General features: G+C 40.7%; 1 protein-coding gene across 4 annotated transcripts in view; it reads left to right on the top strand.

Annotated features, from left to right (window-relative positions):
• Positions 1-25,091, top strand: part of VCL (vinculin) — a 215,827-nt gene that overhangs the window by 151,718 nt on the left and 39,018 nt on the right. For all 4 annotated transcript variants that reach the window (XM_033943553.1, XM_033943556.1, XM_033943554.1 and 1 more), the window contains 6 exons: positions 3,861-4,051; positions 7,362-7,561; positions 14,210-14,338; positions 20,341-20,490; positions 21,358-21,466; positions 22,135-22,437. In XM_033943553.1, coding sequence (XP_033799444.1) covers positions 3,861-4,051; positions 7,362-7,561; positions 14,210-14,338; positions 20,341-20,490; positions 21,358-21,466; positions 22,135-22,437 — 1,082 coding nt within the window. The remainder of the gene's footprint in view (positions 1-3,860; positions 4,052-7,361; positions 7,562-14,209; positions 14,339-20,340; positions 20,491-21,357; positions 21,467-22,134; positions 22,438-25,091) is intronic.

Genomic DNA, 25,091 nt, shown 5'->3' with positions numbered 1-25,091 from the left:
CAATTTCCTTTCACTACTGTGGATGAATAATGCTGGAAACAAAGAACTGGTTTGTTAATGCAAGTTAGCGGTCCTGAGATCCTCTAGGCTTGCAGTATCTCTTGTTTAAGGGCATAGTTAAGCACCCTGAGGATAACAATTCTGGACCTCACTCCCAGGGTTCCGCTGGGCCGAGCCTATGGGCCCTCTATATTCTCAGAGGGGCCCACTGATAGAAACATAGAAATATGGTGGCAGATAAAGGCCAAATGGCCCATCCAGTCTGCCCATCTGCAATAACCATTATCTCTTCCTCTCTCTGAAATCCCACATGCCTATCCCATGCTTTCCTGATTGCAAATTCAAGGATTGGGTTATCCATGTTTCTAAGAATCCTTTCAATTCTCTCTCTTTGATCGATTCCAATAGCCCAGTGAGTCTAAGATTGCAGCAACATGACCTATTTTCAAGATTGTCTATCTTTTGTTCCAATGTCACAAGCTTTGTTCAGCTTCATGCTGTTGCACGCGGTCCTCTGCGTTAAACAAACACCATTGGTAGGAAGTAAGTTCGGCTTGTGTTGATTCTAGGTGACCGTCCACTGCATCTTAATTTGTCAGCTATAGACTGTAGTTTCACTTCTAGTGTGGTGCCGAGCGCTGATTTCACTTCTGCAACTATTTCAATCACCCATGCCAAACTGATAGACTTCGGCCACACCACGCATCTGCCATTTTGTGCTCCCCTGCTCTGTGACATTCTCTGTCTCTCTGAGACAATCTGGACATATCTAGTCCTCAAAACTGCTGAATTACAGTGTCTTGAGGTCAGCAGGAACAAGGTAAAAACAATTCACCTGTAATGAGGCAAAATACTGGTGCTGGGAATATCAAAATGCTGAGAGGGGTTTAGAAGTTCTCATTGATGTCTGCTCAGCGGCTTGACATCCCATAATCTCTGTTGCATAGAGAGAATTTAAAGTAAAACCCTGAAGTAAGGTTTAATAAAATTTCCAGTGTCATTTCAGGTAATTTATTAAGCATGGCAGGGAGAATATTTTGTCCCCTAGAACTGTGCTGAAGAAGAGAGTATCTGACGCTCACTTTAACCAGCGATTAGTGGTCAACCTATGGCTTTGCTTTTGTTATCAAAATCAATAAAATAGGATAGCTAAGCTGACCTTCAAATGACACAGGGACAAAGTTTGTCCCCATCCCCATGGGATCTGTCTCAGTCCCTGCCCCATCCCTGCGAGCTGTGCCTCATTTGCACAAGCCTCAAACACTTATGATTTTAAAGTGTTTGAAGCTTGTGTTGATGAGGACAGCACTTGAGGCGGGAACAGGGACAGAGCTCACGGGGATAGAGGCAGACCTCGTGGGGATGGGGACACACTTTGTTCCTGTGACACACCTTTGTCATTTTGTTCAATTGGCTGTAAAAATTCACCCTTCTCAACTGCAGTGTATCTAGTCTGTGCATAACTTTGGATTTTTTTTGAAAATTTATTTTTTAACATTCACTTCCTCAATATTAAAACACTAGCCTTCATCTTTGCTATTTTTGTAAATTGGTGACAATTATGTACTAGTTTTTTAATATAAGTTTAATAGAAATAAGAACTTCTTCCTTATTTCAACTAGCGACCTTTATAAGGAACTTCTTAGGCCCTCAGCGTCACCACTCAGAACTCAAACTTATCACTGTTCTGAGCTTTACGTGACAAATCGTCACTGGGTCTAATTTTTCATTTTAGCTTTCATCAAGGTAAAGCATTCGAGGAGGTCAATAGTAAAAGAGGGGTGGTGCCTTGATAAAGCGGTTCCCGCGAAACATGTCGGCTGTGACACCCTGCTTGATATAAGACATCTCTAAATAGAGACAACAACTTATAAGCTAAGTGAAATTAAATTAAATTAAATTATAAGTTATAGAAAAATCATAAGTATTGAAAGCTCTTGATGAAAGCTAAAATGAAAAATTAGACCCAGTGATGATTTGTCACGTAAAGCTCAGAACAGTGATAAGTTTGAGTTCTGAGTGGTGACGCTGAGGGCCTAAGAAGTTCCTTATAAAGGTCGCTAGTTGAAATAAGGAAGAAGTTCTTATTTCTATTAAACTTATGTTTATGAAATAGCCACCTGAAGTCTTTTATGCTAAAAAAATATATGACTAGTTTTTTAATAAGCATAATCTGCCCAGTATTCAGAAGCACTTACATCCTTATCGCTATACTTTATTCAAATAATGCCACTAAGGGCTCCTTTTACTAAGGTGCGCTAGTGGTTTTAGCGCACGCTACAATATCGCCTGCGCTAAACGCTAACGCCTCCATAGAGCTTGTGTTAGTATTTTTCATTTAGTGCGTGGTAAGCATGCGCTAAAAACGCTAACGCACCTTAGTAAAAGGAGCCCTAAATGTTGACCGATGGTGTTGCTGAAAACATCTTAGACTGTTCCTGCACTATCTAGATCAGTGATTCCCAACCCTGTCGTGGAGGATCACCAACCAGTTAGGTTTTCAGGATAGCCCTAACTGAATATGCATGAGAGAGATGAGCATATAATGGAGGCATGCAAATCAGGCATGCAAATCTACCCTATGTATATTCATTAGGGCTACCCTGAAAACCGGACTGGCTGATGGTCCTCCAGGACAGGGTTGGAAACCACTGATCTAGATAGTGCCAGGGTATAGTGTGGGTGCATATTTATGCAAATTAATTTATAAACAAACAAAAGTTGACCCTTGGTGCTCCACAGAGACAAAGATTCAGTTCTCTTGTTTTTGCAGATTAATTTATACCAGCAATTAATTTATGTCTTAAGTTAGACCACATAGCTTTGCGGGTGGAAGATGAAAGTACCACTATCCATGGAGCCATCCGCCATCAATGCTCTCTAAATCTACTGTGAGCCACTCACTATCTGGATAGCAGTGCTGAATATATAGACTAGATTTAAACAACATGGTAGCATTTGAATATTTATTTATTATTTATTTAATACTTTATATACCGCGTAAAACTATGCAATTTACACATTGCTTAGATACATATTATCCTGGTCGCCCTTTAGTCACTAAACATATGATACAAACAATGGACAAACATAAATTTCCCAAACCCCAGGAAAAAATAATACAATATCAAAAACAAGCATTATCAAATCATAATATCAACAATTAAAATGCAGAAAAGCATTGAATATTAAATTCAAGGCAAAAATATTCTTAACACTATGGGCTCCTTTTACTAAGCTGCGCTAGCGTTTTTAGCGCACGCTAACTCCCGCGCTATGCAGAAAATACTAGCGCCAGCTCTATGGAGGCATTAGCGTGTAGCGCACGCGCTAAAACCGCTAGCGCAGCTTAGTAAAAGGAGCCCTATATCTTGAAACTGAAAATACTACTGAAACATTAGCATAGGAAGGCATTGACAAAAAGCTGCATTTTTATATTGACCTGAACAATTTTTGTAGCTCTTACCTAGGCTTGTGATATTTTCATTTTCAAAGAGGCATTAGGGTAGTAAAATTTTTAATACCTTTTCACAATTTAGGGCTCTTTTTATCAAGGTGCGGTAGGCGGTTAACGCGCAGAATACCGCACGTTTAACCGCCTGCCGCGCTAGTCGCTAATGCCTCCATTGATGAGGCGTTAGTTTTTAGGCTTGCCGCAGGGGTTAGCGTGTGATGAAATGTCCGACGCGCTAACCCCCGTAGCGCACCTTGATAAAAGGAGCCCTTAGAATTCATATGGCACAGAATTGAAGCATGTAATCTACAAAATGTTGAAAGAAGATGTTGACTGAAGGACTATAGGCTGTTCTTTGTGACACTGCACTAATTGGATTGTTAGATTTACCTTTCTTCTTTTTTAGGGGTAAAGGAGACTCCCCAGAGGCTCGTGCTTTGGCCAAACAGTTAGCTACATCTTTACAGAACTTGCAGACCAAAACCAATCGGGCTGTAGCAAATAGTAGACCAGTTAAGGCAGCAGTCAACTTAGAGGGCAAGATTGAGCAAGCTCAGCGCTGGATTGACAACCCAACTGTTGATGACCGTGGTGTAGGTAAGCTAAGGACACATTTAAGGATACATTTTTCAAAGACACTAAATTGGCTAGCGTGCCTTAGTAAAAGAGGGGGATAGTTGCCTTTTAAAAATAGTTATCCTGCCTAAGTTAGCTGTATTGGGGCACCTGGATTTTAAGTAACTGAAAGTAGTTATATTTTCAAAATGCACATGCTTCTGATTAAGTAGAATAATAAAGAGCCCAAAAGTGGGAATGAACAATGGACTTCCAAAATTAAGAGGACACCACAGATGCAGCAGTCCATGGTTTTATAGTAATTTTTAGAAACTTTCCACTTGTTTGCCTGGTTTACGTTTGCCACAGTTTATTTTGGGCTCCTGATGCAGATGCTATATCGGCCCCTTTGCATGTGAGGTCCATTAAACTTTGATTCTGGTCATCTCTGGTTTCCTCCTGATTTATGAAGTCCATTGTTCATCCCCATTTTGGGACTCTTCGTGGGTTTTCTTGTACCTCTTCACTTTTGGTGCATAGAATAATAGGCAATTCAGAGTTGTATTTGCAAACTGTACATATATTTAAGAGAGTAATTTTATAAAGCTTTAAAAGTCAATCAAGGAAATCAACCAATTGAGTAGTGACAAGCATTTATACAATCCTAGACACAAATGGAAGGTTAGAAATAGAGTGATAAATAGAGAAAGAAAAATAATCAGTCTTAGGTTCCTTGAGGTGAGGATGAACTATGACCAGTTTCCATTTATCAGGAACAAAACTGGATAATAGAGTGGTAGATATCATAAATTGTAGACTAGCAAGAAGAGTGTCAAGAATGTGTTTCATTAAAGAAGCTGGGATTGGGGTTAGTGTAAGGAGATGAGATTCTTCAAGTTTGTAACAGTTTTGTAGATCTGCTTGAATGGAGGTGACTTCAAAGTGAGAAAATGATCCAGTATGTGAATGATTAGGAGTAGGTTCAGAGACTGGAGGTATTAGAGACAGTGGCCATAGAAAGTCCCCAAATTTCTAAAATTGGTTACCTTACCAGAAAAATTATGAGAAACACCATGAATTGTGAGTTGAGGTGGTAGAGTCCCAACTGCAGTATTTGGATATTTGATTAGGCCAAAAAGTCATGAAATGTCATGGTGGAAAAAGCTCATAAAATATCATTTAAGGCATATATTAAGTTTTGATCTGTAGAAACATGACTGCACCATAAAAGCCTCTTGTGCAGTTTAAGACCAGGATAATACCGAAGATGACATGACTTGAGTTTAGTGACATAGTACAACTTTACGGCAGTGCAAAAAGTGGTGGTCCAAGACTGGACCTGTTCTGTAAGTGGTAAGGAGGAAACATTTGTAGAGACCCAGTATTTGGGGGAAAACAAGGGGCATCATGGGGGCGGGAGTGGAAGCAGGTGAAGGAGATCAGGAAGTGGTCAGGGATAGACGATATATGCCTAATTGTTGAGGAAGATGTCTGGCAAGTAGCAATTGCATCTAATGTGTACAGCTACATGGGTTGGTGAGGTCAGAAGCTGTGTGAGGCTGGTGGATTATAAAAAGACTTGGATAGTCCTGCATAAAGGTTGTCCAAGTGAATGTTGAAGTTGCCCAGTAGGCTCAATGACTGGAATCTCAGATCTGGGAGGCATTATTATAACAGAATGAGTTGACAAAATGCCTTCAAACCAATTTTACACTTTTCCATGTATCCCAATAGAATTCAAACAATTCAGAAGTTTAATGTGATTTAGTGTCAACTCATTCGTATCAGGTTAGATTCAATGACAAATTTTCTTGAAAGTGGAGAAGTCCATGTGGAGTGCCGCAGGACTCCCCAATTTCCCCTTTGTTATTTAACATTTATTTGTCTTCTCTGGGCTCAAAATTTGCTTCCTTGGGACTAAAAATATTTAGTTATGCAGAAAACATCACTGTTATCTTGCCATTCACGCTTTCCATTTCTTTAATCAGAAATGAAATAGAGGATATATTTAAGATCATTGAAACATGGATGTTAGAATTTAGGCTGAAATTGAATCCAGAGAAGACAAAACATTTAGTTGCATCCTCAAGTCAGAATTGTACAGAAATATCTCTTGTGTTAAATAACACTACTGACCTTATACAACCTATTATTAAGATCTTGAGTGTTATTCTAGACTATGTAAGATTAGATAAATGCTTTGGTATGAAAGGTCTTCTATACTCTGTGGAAATTGCGTAGTATAAGATCTTATTTTCACACCGCATTGTTCAAACTACTGGTTCAGTTGTTGGTGTTGAGCCAATTGGACTATTGCAATATAGTATATTTGGCAAGTCCTCAAAAGAATCTATCTAGGCTGTGCATAGTCCAGAATGCAGTGGTTCGCCTGATCTATGGATTGAAAAAGTTTGATCTATGGATTGAAAAAGTTTGAGTCCTTACTATTGAGAATTGTATTGGCTTCCTGTGGAGGCTCAAATTAAATTTAAATTCAGTTGCCTTTGTTACAAAGTCCTCTTTGGCATGGTGCCCACTTACCTATCTGAATTATTTCCTTTACTCAATCCAAGCATTCATGCAGTTCACACAGCCTTTTTACTTTTCCATCTGTCATTACACAAAATATCACCAATCTTTGCTTTCTTATCAGGCGGCTTTCTGGGACAAGGATCTGAAACCTTTGTTATTGAGTTCCATGTCTTACAATCATTTTCGAAAGCAACTGAAGACACATTTGTTCGCAAATTAATCAATTTTCTTTAGATTGTATTATTTGTTAAATTTTGTAAACCACATCGAACTTATCGGTAATTCGGTATAAAAAAGACAAACATCTACCCCAATTATTTGAAAATAGAGCAAGTTGGTGGCATAACGTAACAGGTACAGTTACACTCAAACATTACATTTTTAAAAGTTTGGTTTAAGACATGGACATAAGTACAGTAAATTCATTCCAAAATCATGCTTGTAATCCAAAACACTAGAAAATCAAAGCAAATTTCCCCATAAGAAATAATGGAAACTTAGACGATTCGTTCCACAACCCCAAAACTTTAATCCAAAATATTGTATGTACTTGTATTGCAAGACCTCGCTCATTTAGAACAGTCATTACACTTGTCGGTGAGAGAACCATCGGCTCAGTTGTGATGATGTGACACATGTATACTGTATGTATTCGTATTGCAAGACCTTGCTTGTTTATCAAGTTAAAATTTAACAAAATGTTTTGCTTGTCTTGCAAAACACTTGCATACCAAGTTACTTGCAATCCAAGGTTTTACTGTACATTATATTTTACTCTTTTTTTAACTGTGGAATACTGAAGTATATGCTGCTGTTACAGGTCAAGCTGCAATCCGGGGACTTGTGGCTGAAGGCCGTCGACTAGCAAATGTCATGATGGGACCTTATCGCCAAGACATGCTGGCTAAATGTGACCGGGTGGATCAGTTAGCTGCACAGCTAGCAGATATGGCAGCTAGAGGAGAGGGAGATAGCCCTCAAGCTAGAGTTGTTGCTGCTCAATTGCAAGAATCTTTAAAGGTATAGTTTCATAACACAATGCCCATTCTTTTGATCCCGTTTAGGTAAACTTAGATCCTCTGTTTGGAATCTCTTACTATTAAGGGAGCAGATCTCCAAAGCATGGCAATTATCAGAATGGTTGCAGGGTTTGTGTGCCTGTGGGGACGTTGTGCCCAGGGGTCTACAAACCCTTTTTTACAGGGAAGCCCTGCATGGAGCTACCTCTTGAAAATAAATATTTTATGCCTGCTCTGAAGCAGATGTACATAGTTGAAAGTATTATGAAGATTTCAGAAAGAAAGCTCCACATCAATATGTTTCTTACCTGACCTCCATTCACCCCCAAACCTGTCCTATTTTGTAGATGGATAAAACTATGTGTGCTGTTCACAAAGGGCATATTTTACCAGAGGTAAATCCCCTTTTGAATATTATCCATCTTGCAGTTTAATTGTGGAACTCCATAGTAGTATTATGAATGATGGTAATGACCAAAATGATCTGTCCAGTCTTACTGTGATTTTGTGCATTTGCAGAGATGTGCATATGAGTTTTCCCATGCAACCCATCATCAGGTTCTTCTATATTTTTACCTGGCCTGTGGCCCCTCTTCCTGTTGCTCCATATCTTCCCCAGCATGCCCAATATTTTTCAGTAATGGCTTCCGCCATCCCTTCTAGTAGAACTAGTCATGCCTAGCCATTTTCATTAAATTGACCATAAAAAGTATACATACGGAGAGCTAGAATCAATTTATGGTGCCCAAAAAAAATCAGTGCTGAACAGTATTCTATAAAAGGCACCCCAGGGTGGGTGCCCTTTATAGAATATTTCAAAGTGCCGGAATCCGCACCCAGTTTTGGGCTTAAGCTTTTTACACCAACTGAAACCAGGTATAAATCCCGGTGTGCAAGTTGGGTGCAGATCCCTCAGATTCTCTGTGTGCATTTTAAGGGAATACCCCAGACCTGCCCTGACTCGCCCATTGCTACACCCCCCTCTCTTGTCAGATCCATGTGGTAAAACTTAGATGCTAATCTGTAACAAAGCGTGTAAGTGTAGTTCTGCACTAATCTGCCATTTTTGGGCTGCTTCTGCACTGAAAAATTTTTCTGCACTGAAAAATTGGTGTGAAAATAGCATATAATGCTAAGCGCCATATATAGAATTCCCTAGTGAGTGTGTGCCAGCTTTTATGATCTACACATACGCATTCCTGGGGCAGTGTTTGAGTGAAATGGAGGCAGAGTTGTGAAGTGTACATGTATTTTATAAAATGTGTAAAGTACATACGCAAATCAATACCGTTTTTTTTTAGAGCCGGCATAAATGTGTGCATCAGCATTTTCACACTGTTGGAGTTAGTTCTGAGAGATAGGCACTTATGAGGAACGACCTAGCAAAGCTCGAGGAATGGTCTGGAATTTGGCAATTAAGATTTATTGCTAAAAAAAAACAGGGTCATGCATTTGGTCTGCAAAAACTCAAGGGAACGGTATAGTTTAGGGGGTGAAGAACTTTTGTGCGGCAAAGAGGAGCAGGACTTGAAGGGTCCTTGGATGCATAGGGAGAGGCCAGTAGGAAAAAGGAAGTAATGATGCCCCTATATAAGACTCTGGTTAGACCTCATTTAGAATATTGTATACAATTCTGGGGACTACACCTTCAAAAAGATATAAACACGACAGAACCGGTCCAGAGGAAGGCTACTACAATGGTCAGTGGTCTTCATCATAAGGCAGATGGGGACAGACTTAAAGATCTCAGTATATATACTTTAGAGGAAAGGTGGGAGAGGGGAGATTTGATAGAGATATTTAATTACCTATGTGGCATAAATGCACAAGGAGAGTCTTTTTCAATTGAATGAGGGGGCAAAGGATGAAGGTGAAAGGGGATAGATTAGGAAGTTACCTCAGAAAATACTTTTTCACAGAAAGGGTGGTGAATGCTTAGAACGGCCTCCTGGTGGAGTTGGTGGCGACAAAAAATATAGCTGAATTCAAGAACGCTTGGAACAAGTACATTGGATCTCTAAGAGAGAAGATGGCATGGTTAGGCAGACACTGCGCCTTGTGACCCTGGGCAAGTCACTTAATCCAATAAATAACTCAAACACAACCCCACACAGAACAAACGAACCTGCTCAGCAACGCTAAAAGGCTTAAACATACATTCACCCAACCATCCACAGCAGGAGAAACACTCAACCAGAAAACAACAAAAGAAGTGGAGAAAAAGCCTCAGTTCAGCTTCATTTGGCAAAATACTCCACTTCACACACACTCCTACACAAACAAACCGGTAGGGTGAAGAAAAGCACTGTAATAGCTTGCAAAGTCAAAGTTCAAAAGCACCAGGGGTACATAACCCTACACGTGAAAAAAAGTGGCAACAGGGCCCAAAGGCACAGTGATCCAAAATCATAGTATTAGGCCAAAAAAAACCACTTAGCTGCTACAATCCTTCAGATATGTCTCAATCCAGCGTAGTAACACAGCAGCTAGAGTACCTGATGGGGAATCTCCCGTTTCGCCAGTTCTTGCTGCGTCAGGGGTATCCACGCGGCTTCATCTGCCAGTCCACGGATCCTTCGGTGCTCCTCTAGTACACCCACCACAAAAAAGGTGCAGGAAAAACAAAAAAGCACACACGCTGAAAAAGCAGCACAGACTCCTCCCCTTGCTGACATCCACCAATCCAGTCACCTTCAGGACCCAAAGAAAGCCGCCCACTCAATCCAGGCATTCAATCCATCAGGCTGCACCGATTTTAACAGATAGATCCACCTTTGCTCCTTCTGCCACAGGAGATGTCTCCAGTTACCACAGCGAGTAGAATAAGCCACCTGCTCAATCACAGTACATTGTAAAGATCCAAAATCATGACAGGACTCCAGACAGTGTGCTACAAGAGGCTCTTCTATACACTAGGTGTTTAAGCAAGATCTATGCTCAATCAATCTGATCTTCAGCTGTCAATATGTGTGCCCCACATATATTTTCAAGCAGGGACAAACAATAATGTATATCACCCCTTCTGTCACACATGAGGTGGACTGGCGTAGCTTAAACACCCGACCAGTCTGAGGATGAATAAACACATCAGATACAATCATCATGGAGCACACTGAACAATGGCCACAACAATGGTGACCCCCTGGAGTCACTACCTGTGAATCTGACAAAACAGGTCTCAATGTATTTGGACTTAAAATGTCACTCAAATTTTGATTACGCCCATATGAAAATAAAATCCTGAGATGTTGAAGGCTAGGATGTAATTGCAAAATAGGTAAGATCTCCTGGACAGATGATTAAAAGTAGACACAAAGGGGACCCTATCTTGAATAGACCGTGCAGTACGATATTCCAATAAAGCCTCCCGATGATTATACAGGGCTCTTTTCCACACTTTCACTACTACTTGCGCCGGATATCCCCTATATAACAATTTGTCCTGTAAGGTAGCAGACTGCAGTAGGAATTCAGGAGTTGAGCTGCAAATGCGCCTATAACGAAGAAATTGGGCGAAAGGGATACTGGTCTTCATCGGGTAAGGATGCATACTGTCAAACTGTAGAATAGTATTACGATCAGTCTCCGTCACATAGACCGTCGTACACAGCGACCCAGTGGATAACTCAATCATCACATCCAGAAATGCTAATGCTATGATTTCGGATCGCTGTGCCTTTGGGCCCTGTTGCCACATTTTTTTCACGTGTGGGGTTATGTACCCCTGGTGCTTTTGACCTTTGACTTTGCAAGCTATTACAGTGCTTTTCTTCACCCTACCGGTTTGTTTGTGTAGGAGTGTGTGTGAAGTGGAGTTTTTTTGCCAAATGAAGCTGAACTGAGGCTTTTTCTCCACTTCTTTTGTTGTTTTCTGGTTGATTGAGTGTTTCTCCTGCTGTGGATGGTTGGGTGAATGTATGTTTAAGCCTTTTAGCATTGCTGAGCAGGTTCGTTTGTTCTGTATGGGGTTGTGTTTGAGTTATTTATTAGATTTAAATCGCCCTTTCCTTAGTGTACACAAGTCACTTAATCCCCCATTGCCCCAGGTACATTGCCAGGACAGATAGAGAAAAATGCTTGAGTCCCTGAATGTACACCACTTAGTTATAAGTGGTATATAAATGCTTTAAATAAATAGATAGGTCATGTGGTCTTTATCTGCCCTCATTTTTCTAGGTTATAAAATCAAGCCCTTAATTCTAAAGCACACTTAAAAATAATAGCATTTCATCAACTTCCATACATCAGTATGTACATTTTGTTTCCTAAGTATGATCTTTTTCCATGATGTACATGAAAAAAAGGCAACTGCAAAACATAACTGTTACAGGTAATAGACATGTCACCAACACATCCATATTATAGTGCCAGAGAGTACACAGTGGAGGTTTGACCTGTTGACTACAATTTTTACAAATGTATTGACTTATAAAATAAAGCCTCTACACTGGGCGCTCTTGTGCTCTTCTTCGGCATAATTGTGCTATAATGAAGAGGTTTTTTTTAAAGAATATGTAATAATGGGCTTATGGTCATAACACAGCTGCTTGTTTTCTATTGTATAACGAATACTTATTGGATGGGGCAATTCCGGAAATAATGTTTCTGGCTGCATTCAATATGCAATCTGCCTTAAATCTGAATTGTGATGGCGAACCATAAACCCTGAGTAATGTAATAAGATTTTATCAATGTACATGAACAGTTGATTGTAAGGCTTGTTGGTACAAAATGTGCTAATCCTTCTCTTTAATCTGATAAGATATATAAACTAGTTACATCACTGTATGTAAGGAATGATTCTTTAAATGACCATGTGTCTTTAATACTACAGTAAGTACAAAAAAGAGCAGAAAAAACCAGACCGTCAAGCTGAAAATAATACGAGGGTCATTTCATAAATAATGCACACTATTTTTTTTATTTACTTTTTTTTTTTTTTTCAAGTATTCCTTTACAATCCTTCAATATAGGGCTCCTTTTACGAAGGCGCGTTAGCGGATTTAACGTGTGTGACTTTTAATCACGCGCTAACCCCCGTGCTAGCCGAAAAACCGACACCTGCTCAAGAGGAGGCGGTAGCGGCTAGCACAGCCAGTGGCGCGTTAAACCGCTGCCGCACCTTCGATAAAGGAGCCCATAGTCTCCCTGCTTTGCAATGACCGAGTCCCGACATCTAGGAAGCTTCATTATTCCATCCAAGACACCGTTTTTGTTCAGTTGCCAAATGGCTCAGGTTCCGGCAGAAAAAAGCTATTCCAGAGATTCTAAACAATGTCCATGCATAGGTTGTTTCAACTTTAGAAAAAGGTCTAAGTCTGGTGGATTCATGTCTGGACTTTAGGGAGCATGAGGTAACACCTCCCAGCCTTATTTGCGTAGTTTTTCAATGATGGCATTCCCTATGTGTGAGCGGGCATTCTTGTGAAGAATGAGTGGCCCAGCCATGAGCAACTGAGGTCGGGTTTTGTGCATTTTTCTGCACATTTTTTGCAAAAAATCACGATAATACATTTCTGTGACACTTCTTCCACATGCAACTTTATCTGTAATGATGATGCCTTCATGATCATAAGCAAAAATCATTTGTTTGACTTTTGATTGAGCTCATCAAAATTTTTTTGGCCGTGGGGAGGATGGAGCTCTCCACTCGTCATTGAAAAACTACACAAATATGGCTGAGAGGTGTTACCTCATGCTCCCTACAGTCCAGACATGAGTCCATCAGACTTTGACTTTTTTCCAAAGTTGAAACAACCTATGCGTGAACATCATTTTGCATCTCTGGAAGAGCTTTTTTCTGCCGGTACTCAGGCCATTCAGCATATGAATAAAAATGGTGTCTTGGACGGAATAATGAAGCTTCCTGGATGTTGGGACTGGGTCATTGCAAAGCAGGGATACTATATTGAAGGATTGTAAATAAATACTTGAAAAAAAAAAAAAAAGCATATAAATTAAAAAAAAAAAAATGGTGTGCATTATTTATGAAATGACCATCGCACTTTAATGACAACCATGTAAAATGAAACCAGACCCGACTTATTGTGTTTTGGCTACAAAGCCTGCATCATGAGCCCTTACAAGAGTCCACTTAACAGATGGAGCTTGCATGGTGTTTTGGCAACTAAGGCAAAACTGTTGTGAGAAGCGTCTAGGTCTGGAGCTGTTTGTGCTTGTATTAGGCGCATATGTGTCCCGCACCTAACAGTTTCATCCTGACCATAGATGCGGGGGACACACAACAGCTGTATCCAAATTACACGGTGATAACTAAAAAAAAAAAACCAAAACTACTTGAACTTCTGGCTGTAACTGCAAAGTGTTGGGTTTTTTCCCCCGGTTGCTTCTTGCTCTAAGTTCAGCTCCAGTGATCACAGCCCTGCAATGTACCACTCGATTCTTGCGCTCATGCGCCAGGCACAGTTTCTCTCCCTTTCACTACAGTACTCGGCACAACTAGCGTGCATAAAACTTTCACGGGTTTTGTGTTGAGCGTAGTCCAGCAAATGAAAATCACTCCCAACCATGTGTTTTCCATCAGGTTGCTGGAGCTCTGTGTATCCTGCCCAGAATTAGGGCATATTGTGTAACTGTGCAGGGACATGATCTGATGCTAAAGATTTGACTTCTAAAACGTTTTTTTAAGGACTTGAAAGCAAAAATGCAAGAAGCAATGACACAAGAAGTATCTGATGTTTTTAGTGACACTACTACACCAATCAAATTGTTGGCAGTAGCAGCTACATCACCTCCAGATGCACCCAACAGAGAAGAGGTAAATGTGTCTGCCTTTTTATGCTTTCTAACGTGATGATATCAACTTCGTCATCAAAGAACATAAAACACCTGTTAATGTAGCATAGTCCATTCAGTCTCTTTGTTAAGCTGTACTTTCCCCAGATATTGATAGCATGCTTGTTTCCTAACTATCTGGTAATAAGTTTGTATTCTGGATAGACTTATCTGTATCTGCTGGACTGGATCTTGAAATTTTCTTAGCCTGGTCTCTTTTGTCAGCCTTTCTCCCATCAGTCCAAGTCAAAAAAATAAATAAAGATAGAGGCTAGTAACTCCTCCTTATTTGAAGGATTGAGTGACTAAAAAGCAAATATCTACATCAATAAAGTCACTCTATATCAGTGGTCTCAAACTCAAACCCTTTGCAGGGCCACATTTTGGATTTGGAGGTACTTGGAGGGCCTCAGAAAAAATTAGTTAATGTCTTATTAAAGAAATTACAATTTTGCATGAGGCAAAACTCTTTATAGTTTATAAATCTTTTTTTTGGGCTAAGTCTTAATAATAATATTGTAATTTATAGCTAGAGAGATATGATCAAGAAACTTTTATTTTACTTTTGTGATTATGATAAACACATCGAGGACCTCAAAATAGTACCTGGCGGGCCGCATGTGGCCCCCGGGCCGCAAGTTTGAGACCACTGCTGTATATGCACCTTAACCACAAAGGTGTTAACAAAATATACTTGACTGTAATTAGAACATATGCTGAGAGACATGAAGGCGAATGTACCGCCTCACCACCCAATCATTGCATGGTTCAACACAGTGTCAAGATGTTTATCGATTACTGTTGGATTTGAACATGCCGCACTGGCTATGATTAAATCTTCTTATATTTATAATATAATATATTTCTTATATTTATAATATAAGAAGATTTAATCATAGCCAGTGTGGCATGTTCAAATCCAACAGTAATCGATAAACATCTTGACACTGTATTGAACCATGCAATGATTGGGTGGTGAGGCGGTACATTCGCTTTCATGTCTCTGAGCATATGTTCTAATTACAGTCAAGTATATTTTGTTTATCCCATCAGAGGCTTGAAATACTGTGGGCATTTGGCAACTGCCCTGCTGCTTCTGTTCTCTGCTAGGAATGAAGCTCTGCCTCAGAGTGAAGCTTCCTCTCTCTCTGCCTGATCTCAGATTCCTCACCTGTTTTAACTACACTCGCAGGTGCAGCTGAAGCTCTCATTGGCTGTTCCTTAGACTGCCTGCCTGTCTTCATTAAAGCTTTTCCCGGTGTGTTTTCTAGTGCAGTTTTCACTACCCCAGTCCCTCTCTTGTCCCTACCTGGATCAGGAGATGTGGTACATAGGAATCGATTTATAGGATTCTCAATTAAGGGCAGATAAGCTTTTGGGACAGGTATATTTTTGATTCCTGTAGCCTTTTGCTTAACACTTTGATTGTCAGATGGTGAAAACTGCTGTATTTTGTAACTTGATATTGAACGAGAGCGACAGTGGCAAGTAACAGGCATTTGGAGATGCAGATCTCCCATAAGAGCCATAGAAACACATGTTGCTTCTGAGCAACAATGCCAAATAAAGGGTTAACCTGAGTAATATTATTCCTGGGCTTCTCCTCAGTGACAGGACATGATTCTTTACTCTCAGGCAGAAACATATATAGTGTGACAGGAAAAAGTCAGAACCCAATAAAATGCCCAAGTTTCTGCCTGAGAGTAAAGAATCATGCCCTGTCACTGAGGAGAAGCCCAGGAATAATATCACTCAGGTTAACCCTTTATTTGGCATTGTTGCTCAGAAGCAACAATGTATATCCTATATACCGTATTTTTCGCTCCTTAAGACGCACCTGACCATAAGATGCACCCACCTGTAGAGGAGGAAAAACCAAGAAAAAAAATTCTGAACCAAATGGTGTGCCCTGTACCCTGTTCCCCCTCTGGTGGTCTAGTAATAGGCTGGGACAGGGTACAGGGCACGTTTAATGGTGGGCACATCTAATGGTAGGCACGTCTAGTGGCAGCTAGCCAGCCAGCCCCCAGCCAGTGCAAGACAGCCAGCCAGCCCCAAGACAGCCAGTCAACTAGCCAACCCACACCAAGCCAGCCAGCCCCCAGTCAACCCCACCAGCCAGCCAGTCCCAAGCCAGCCAGCCCAAAGACAGGCAGGCAGGTGCACCCCCCCCCCCCGTACCTTTTTTTGCCATCATTGCTTTCCGTGCTCCTGCCTCAGTTCTTCTGCTCTCTTCCAGCAGCGCCAGCGGCACAGCAGTGCACAAGGCAGGTGCGTGCTTTTTGCGTGCCAGCTTGGTCCCGCACTGCATTCCCAATGGCTGCCAGTCAGTTCTAGGATGGTTACAGTGATCAGGAGGAGTCTATTGGTCCCCCTTCAGATCCTTATCAGAAAAGTGGATTTTTAAAAAAGAAATCAGAGGAATGAATGAGACATTGCATTTTCACAGATTGCTATCTACCTGAGGCTATTATTGCTTTGATTTATTCTCTGTGGTGGTAAAAAAAAATAAAAACCTCCAGAACTACACTGTTGCAGGCCTTGTCTTTTTTCCCTTTTATTTTGGACAGCCTCTGATTGGTACACAAAAAGGTGGCATTGTGTTATATTGTATTGTGTGTTTATTTATTGTATGTCAGATCTCTTCCACGATCTCCTTTCCATATTGTGAGGAGTGTGTGGCGCAGTGGTTGGATCTACAGCCTCAGCACCCTGGGGTTGTGGGATCAAACCCCGCGCTGCTCCTTGTGACCCTGGGCAAGTCACTTAATCCTCCATAGCCCCAGGTACGTTAGATAGATTGTGAGCCCACCGGGACAGAGAGGGAAAATGCTTGAGTACCTGATTGTAAAAAACCGCTTAGATAACCTTGATAGGCGGTATATAAAATCCTAATAAACTTGAAACTTGAAACTTGAATTGTCCTGCTTGTCCTTGGAAAAACTTCCTCACCTGTAGCTAGTGTTCTGAGGATAGCAGGTCATATATTCACCACATAAGAACATAAGATTTGATGCTGCTGGGTCAGACCAGTGGTCCATCGTGCCCAGCAGTCCGTTTACATGGCGGCCCTTAGGTCAAAGACCAGTGCCCTATTTGAGTCTAGCCTTACCTGTGTATGTTCTGTTCCAGAAGGAACTTATCCATTTCTACCACTCTCTAGGAGTTGTATTTCATCAGCTGTGACATTAGGCTACCTAGGTCCCGTAAGCAACAGCAGGTAGGTCCACACATGCAGGTTGGACCCTGCTAAAAGCTGCTTCAGTGTCTGAATGCTGGTGAACAGTCTCCATACAGGGGTTCCATCCTGTGATGAGTAACTTTGCTATCTATACAAAATTAGGGTTGCCAGATTTTCCTTTTGAAAAATCCGTACCCCCCCTAGCCCCATCCCCAGGCCCAACTAGTTCTGCCCATCCCCGCCCCCAAGCCCACCCTAGCCCCGCCTCCTGCTTCCTGCTCATGTCAAGCAGGGAGGAAGTCCACGCATGCGTGGACGTCACGCGATGACATCACAGCCGCGCATGCGTGGACTTCCTCCCTGCCTGCCGCAGCTTTTCAAAACCCAGACAAAGTGGCAGGTTTTGAAAAGCTGTCCAGATTTCCCCAGACATGTCCTTAAAAGGAGAACATGTCTGGGGAAATTGTGACGTCTTGTAACCCTATACAAAACCAGCACAATTGCAATTGGATCAATATTCAGCTGAGTAGCAATTAAAATAAATATTTTTTTACACCAGCCGTGACTGAATTACATCTGGATATTTAGTGCCACTATTCAGATAGTCATCAGTTCTGAATTTCAATGATTTAGAGGTAATGACAGTATAGCTAATAAAAGAATAGAGGAACAAAGAATATACAGTAACTGGATGGATACAGGAGATGGTGTTATAAAAAGGTTTATTATAAAAATCCAATAATAACATAAAATACAAAAATCCAGCAAAACTCTGTAATAGGTGATGTGCAGAATAATAATAACGGGACCCGATAAGGTCCGTGTTTTGGTTATACTAGCCTTCCTCAGGAGTCCATGTATCTGAGGAGCATATCAGCTATATGTGAAATTGTCATCCGAAATTGCAGTAAAAACGTGGTTAAACAATGATATGGAAACCATATAAAGTTAGGACAGACTTTTTGCTGCCATAACTTTTTACCTGGATGGTTATCCAATTAAGAAACTAACTCAACTCAAGTTCCACTTCCAACCCCAGACTGCCCCAGTACTATCTCAAGAATGCCATTGAATATTTGGAGCTAGGCCCAACTAATCCATTTATCTGGATTAATTGGTCAAATGGCTCTGAATATTGCCCCAAAATGTGTAGTTTTGGTGTGATTCAAGTTTCCAAGTTTTATTAGGGCTTACTGTCCCGCACTATGGTTAATTAACCTTCCAGGCAGCTTATAATCTAAAATGGGAAAAGTGCAGGAGAATATGAAAACATGGACATAATAATGAAGTACAGGAGCTGGAACTATAATTTTATGATAGGAAAAGATGGGTAAGAAAACCCCCCATAAAGGAGAGTATGCCACCACTTACATTCAGCCTGGCTTACCTGGCATTTCAAGGGGAGGAGTTCTTAAGCAAGCGATGCGTGATTGTTTTGCAGGAAGAAGGGAGCTAGCTGATCGAGTGCCTGTGTTAGCTTGGTGTCCTACATCTGAGTTTGTTCTGGCAGTGATAAATCATTCAAAGAGTCAGAGTTTAAACGTGAATGGACAAGAAGAGTGGTGGCCTAACATTGCTAAGATCTCTGAAATATGAAGGTTGAATTTGTAGACTGGATTTAAGTTCTATTAGTTAAATAAGGAATAAGAGTGGTAGATAGATAATGGTCAGTCCAAGAGATTGGAGTGCAATTCGAATTGTGTAGGAAATTCAGAATCTGGGCTAGTATTAAGGGAGATCAAAAGGAGCAATTGCCCTGGGCCCCCTATGCCACAGGGGGCCCCAGAGCCTACCCATGGCTGAAGAAGACACAACCTGCTTGGCAGGCTTTGTGACCCCCATTCCTAACACCAGCCCTGTTCAGACTATAACAAAGCCATTTAGCTTATTGCTACACATAACCAGAGGTGGTGTTGGGAATCTGATGGTAGATGCTGAGGTTGCCAGAATACAGGCAAAGAGGTTCATATAAAATTTTAGAAGTCTAGACATCTGTGTAACTATTTTGTTTGAAATGGAAGGTAGAATGAATTTGTAAGCTGCTTGTCCTGAAATCACTAGAACTTCTCGTTGACTCAACTAATTATAGAATATAATCTCAATAGCAGTGGTAGTAGCTATTTACATATTGTGATGATAGAACCAAACTAGAACCTAGGTCTCTTTGCCAGGTTTCCACTTTTCGAAGTAATTAGAACTTCTTTTGTTTAATTGTTTGAATTCATGTGTGTTGCCTATTTTGTTTTAATTTATATATGTTTATTTGTGACCTGCCTAAAATTGTAGTATAGTACAGGATATGATTTTTTTAAATAAAGGCAGGCAGGCACTTATAGCTGTGCCTGTCTGATAGGCTATGTGAAGGACCTAGGAGGCTGGATGTTTGTATAACAGCCATCATAGTATTGTGAAAATTTAGCTCTATAGAGTTATTGTGTTCTGGCATGGAAAAGATGGGTGCTGGAGGAAACAAAGCGGGTATTGTGTGTGTTCTTTTAACCAAGATGATGGAGCAAGACAAGATTATCTTGAATAAAGAGATTTTAGAAACAAACTCTTCAGTTGGCGCCTGGAATATATCCTTAGCTGTGTGGATAAACTAGCAGGATGGACTGGTTGGACCAGATACTCTTTCTCTGTCATCTATTATGGTAATTTCAGGTTTGGTTTATGTTACAAAAATCCTTCTCTGGTGTAGTACAAATATCGAATTTGAAGAACTGAATGATTTTATCCGAGGCTTCACGATGTTGTAGACCTGCTTTCAGAAGGAGCTAAATGTTTGTTTTCACACACTGCTTTAGGTGTTTGATGAAAGGGCTGCTAACTTTGAAAATCATGCAGCTAGACTGGGTGCTACTGCGGAGAAGGCAGCGGCTGTTGGAACTGCGAACAAGACCACGGTTGAGGGCATCCAAGGGACTGTGAAGACTGCCAGAGAACTTACACCACAGGTCCGTACTCTTTTACTTTCTCTTCGGCTAATGATGGGAAACGGAATATTTCTCCAGCAAACGCTTGCTAAAATTATATTGGGGTTTTTAAAAAATTATATTGTTTTTCTTATTCTCGTGCATTTCACCTGAAAGAGTATGTTCTTAATAAGTATTGCCTAGGACTCTTTTTAGTCAAATGTTTAGCTTTCTAATTTCCAACAAAGACGCACCCTGCCCTGGTCATTTTTTTTCTACCACATTAATGAAGAGACTGCATCAGAAGCTCCCAAGTATTTCTAGTTAATGAATATTTAACAACTTGAATCCCTTTCCACTACCTTTTACAATCCATATTGTGCATCAGGGGTGAGGCTGATGCATCTGAACTGTGATCCTCCAGAGTTTAACCCTTTCAGGACCAAGGGACATATTTGTCCCATAACTTTAAAATCCTATAAATTTTGATTGGGATAGTCTACAGTTCTAAATTTGATATGTACGGATTCCATATGATACTGCCTTTATGTAAACAAACTGGTTCCGACATTCATTCATTAGCGTCGTTGCCAGATTGACGAGAAGATTCACTTGCCACACTGTCCATAAGCCAGAAGTGTGATTTTTTTAAAAAAAAAATAATGATATTTCACCAAAAAAAATCAATTTTTTGGCATCTGCAAGCCCTTTTTACCATAAAAATGTCGTCAAAACCACAAAAAGTGGCCTACGATCCTTATGGTCCTGAAAGGGTTAATTCAAACATACCCTTTAGCCAGTCACTGTTTATTGCTGGAAACCAGAAGCTATGACTTGCCCCAAAGAACATTATATTTACTGTGTTAATTTTCAGGTTGTGATATTTATGTGTACATTTAAAACTGACAGGTGGTGTCAGCTGCTCGAATTCTGCTGAGAAATCCAGGCAACCAGGCTGCCTATGAACACTTTGAGACTATGAAAAATCAATGGATTGATAATGTAGAAAAAATGACAGGTATAAGAATTTTTAAGCTGAGCTTGTATGAAGAGGGGCTGTGGTTTAATGCTGAAGAGTTCTTACAGATAGCTACCCAAGATTCCCATTCATCATAGTTTTGAAGGAAAATTGCACATTTTAAGTTAGTAATTCAGACAAGTGACTCTAATATTGACCTTTAGGCTAAATTCACCTGGGGGTTTGAAAAAAATACCAATAATATGAACATGGGTTTTTCATACCTCTGTCAATGTGGATCTGTCATGATGATTACCCTCAAATTAGCTAGAAAATAAGTTAAATTTAGAAACACCTAGGAATAGAAGACCTAGATATAATTACATTAGTTTGGATGGTCTTTAATTACTTGTTTTCTGTAAAGACATGCATAAATGTAAATTGAAATATCTTCCCTTCATATAATAATATCATTATTATTGAATGATATTTATGTTACCTGTATAGATAATAGTGGAATATGTGGAATATCTTTTGTTCTTTCATTTGTATGACACTGTTTTTGATTAAAAATCAATAAAGAATTTAAAAGAAAAAGAAATATCTTCCCTTTTAAAGGTATTAGTCATTACTGTACTATAGTCTAGATATAATATCAGGTACGCTGTGTATTATAGAGCCATCTTAAACCTAGGTTCATATCTTCCACTCTTGTTTTCTTATCCTAGGATTGGTGGATGAGGCAATTGATACCAAATCTTTGCTGGATGCTTCGGAGGAGGCCATTAAAAAAGATATTGATAAGTGTAAAGTCGCCATGGCCAACATGCAGCCCCAGATGCTGGTAGCTGGTGCCACAAGCATTGCTCGACGTGCAAACAGGATTCTGTTGGTAGCCAAAAAAGAGGTAGAGAATTCAGAGGATCCCAAATTCCGTGAGGCTGTTAAGGCTGCATCTGATGAACTGAGCAAAACTATCTCCCCCATGGTGATGGATGCTAAAGCTGTGGCAGGATGCATCTCTGACCCAGGTGAGAATAGCAGGCTTTGAAGTCTCTCTTGATAGAAACAAAGATGACAGAAAGGGGACTCTGTGGCCATCTCCCAGCTGCTGCGTGCAAAATAGTTTATAATTTACAGCATTGAATATCCAGTTTTGTTTTCAAGCCGGATAGCGCATGCCCAATTAACTCGAAATTCTGAGTTAATCAACCATTTGTTAGTGCATAAAAAAAGGCCCGCTATTTATGCTTTAACACTGCCAGCGCCCCAGAAAGCCCTCAAAATAGCCAGCTTGCACTTGAGTGCTAACGGTCATTTTCAGTGAAAGTAATCAGTTTGTGCCACTGAAAATGACTGCATAGCTACTACCAATATACAAGTTAACCAGTTGGTGGCTTTGAGTATTGGCTGGAGTAAGTGCACAGAATGAATCTTCCCACCCTTCTCAATCCGCCCTTCTTTGTGTTCTCCACATCTGTTATTGTTGAGGTATTATATCAACTGTACTATCATTTTTTGTCTTTTAATGTAATGTCTTTGGGCCGATTCCTCCTTTACATTGAAGGTATTTGCAAACAGCTTTGCTAATTTTAATGTATGCTGGTTAATCATATTATATTGTGTTCTCAACTTTTCTTCTGTTGTGTCACACCTAACAAACAACATACTAAACACTAAAATTCAGAGCTGAACAAAGCATGCCTAAATAATTCCAATACGATTCCTTACGAATGGGTTGTGTACTCCAACTCGCGAGCTGGATTGTAGAAAACATCAATCATTTTTCTCAGCTCTGTTATCTTGGGCAGTGCCCCCTCTCTTTAGTCTTAACTTCCAGAAGTGAGTTGAGAAGGTGTCGTTCTCTCTGCACTAGATTTGTCATTTTAAGATCCATCAGAAAGACTTTGACGCCCCCTCATTCCGCTTACTTGTGCAATCCTCCATCTTAAGTCTACTCAACTACTGCAATATCATTTACCTGGGATCTTTCAAAAAAAAACACTCAAAGACTGCGAACCATCCAAAACACGGCAATCCAACTGATCTTCGGCCTAAAAAATGGGAACACATAACTCCCTACTACCAAAAACTTCACTGGCTACCCTTGGAAGCAAGAGTGCAATTCAAGTTCGCCTGTTTCTGTTTCAAATCCATCCTTGGCTCGGCCCCCCTATACTTGGTACCCCATTTTATCCTAGACCGCCCATCCAAACACACACGCAGAACCCACCTGTTTAGCTATCCTACTCTAAAGACCTGCCGCTTCAAAAGATATCTAAATAGAACTCTCACCTTTCAAGCAGGTCAGCTCAATAACTGGCTGGCCCACATCATCTCACGCGCCTCATCCTACCTAAACTTCAGGAAACTACTAAAAACTAATCTATTTACCAGATTTACAACCTAAATGCCTATATCCACTGTATGAACCCCCTTTGTTATACCTACATTTTTTAGATTTATCCTTATGCAGATTGTCCTGACCTTCTTTACTGTACTTTTTTGCTCTGATTGTACCTTTTTCTCTGATTACTCCATCTTTCGCCAATTGTTCCATTTTCGCTGATTGTACCATTTTCTCTGGCACCTAGTTTCTCTGATTGTACCATTGTAACCTTTCGCTGATTGTCTAGCCCTTCTTCACTGTAAACCGCCTCGAACTACTATGGCTTTGGCAGTATATAAGAAATAAATTATTATTATTATTTTCAGGTATTAATCCAATCTTTTTTGAAGCTTCCCTGTGCTAAGAGGTTCCAGTAGTCCTGGGACAGCTCTGCCTGGGAGAAGGGTCAGACTTTGGGATCCACAGCCAGGAGGGAAACCCTTCTGAAAGAGTACTTGCCTGGCCAGCCTGCTCTAACACTTGGAGCTTGGGAATAGGTTCCCTGGGAGTGGTGCTCACTCCTGCGGAGTCAGGTGCTTGAGCGCAGGCTGATTAGATCTCCGCAACTGACCGGGAGGCTTGAAGAGGTTGGCTGCATGCCTCCCCCTCCTCCCCCCCCCCCTCCTGAAGGATTGTGTGAGAGCGTGAGGGTCGAGGGTTTCAGGTTTTGGAGCCTAAATAAAAGGCAACCTCAACAGACAAGCTGCTGGTACCTTGCTTGTCTGAGGCAGAAATTCTTTCTCCATTTCCAGCTATAGTGAGAAGCTGATGCAGGCACAGCACATGGCAGTTCTATTACAGCTCATTACTGTCTATGAGAAAATATCTATGGGTCAGAAATTGGCAAAACTAAGGTTTTCCGGGGTTCTCTTACTCCCACCTCTAAATTCCTCTTTTCAGCATTTTTGAACTTTATTGTGCTCCCACAAGCCTTTTTTTAGCACCAAAATGCTGCCACAGTGGTCAACTTGGATTTCCCAATTTTATTTTAAAAGCCTCTATCTGCTTCCAAAACACCTTAAATTTGGTTTAAATAGATTTGTAATGGACTCCTCAGGTGGTTTTACATTATTCCAAATTTGCACAGGATAGGCATCTGTGTATCACGGGCCACAGGAGCCATGGTCTTTGCCCCGTCTGGTCCCTCTGTGGGTCATGATTCACAGCAAGCACGAGAGCTGGGTCTCAAAACACAGAGCTCCTAAACTGGGACTACACATAGCTGGCGAAGTTCTGCTGTGTGGAAGCGTCTGACCCTGAAAGGAGGCAAATTTCAGACCAGCAGAGGTCCCTGGG

This window comes from Geotrypetes seraphini, chromosome 4 (assembly GCF_902459505.1).
Source record: "Geotrypetes seraphini chromosome 4, aGeoSer1.1, whole genome shotgun sequence".
NCBI lineage: Eukaryota > Metazoa > Chordata > Amphibia > Gymnophiona > Dermophiidae > Geotrypetes > Geotrypetes seraphini.
Note: the sequence above shows the minus strand (reverse complement) of the source record. Positions and strands in the feature narration are given on the sequence as shown.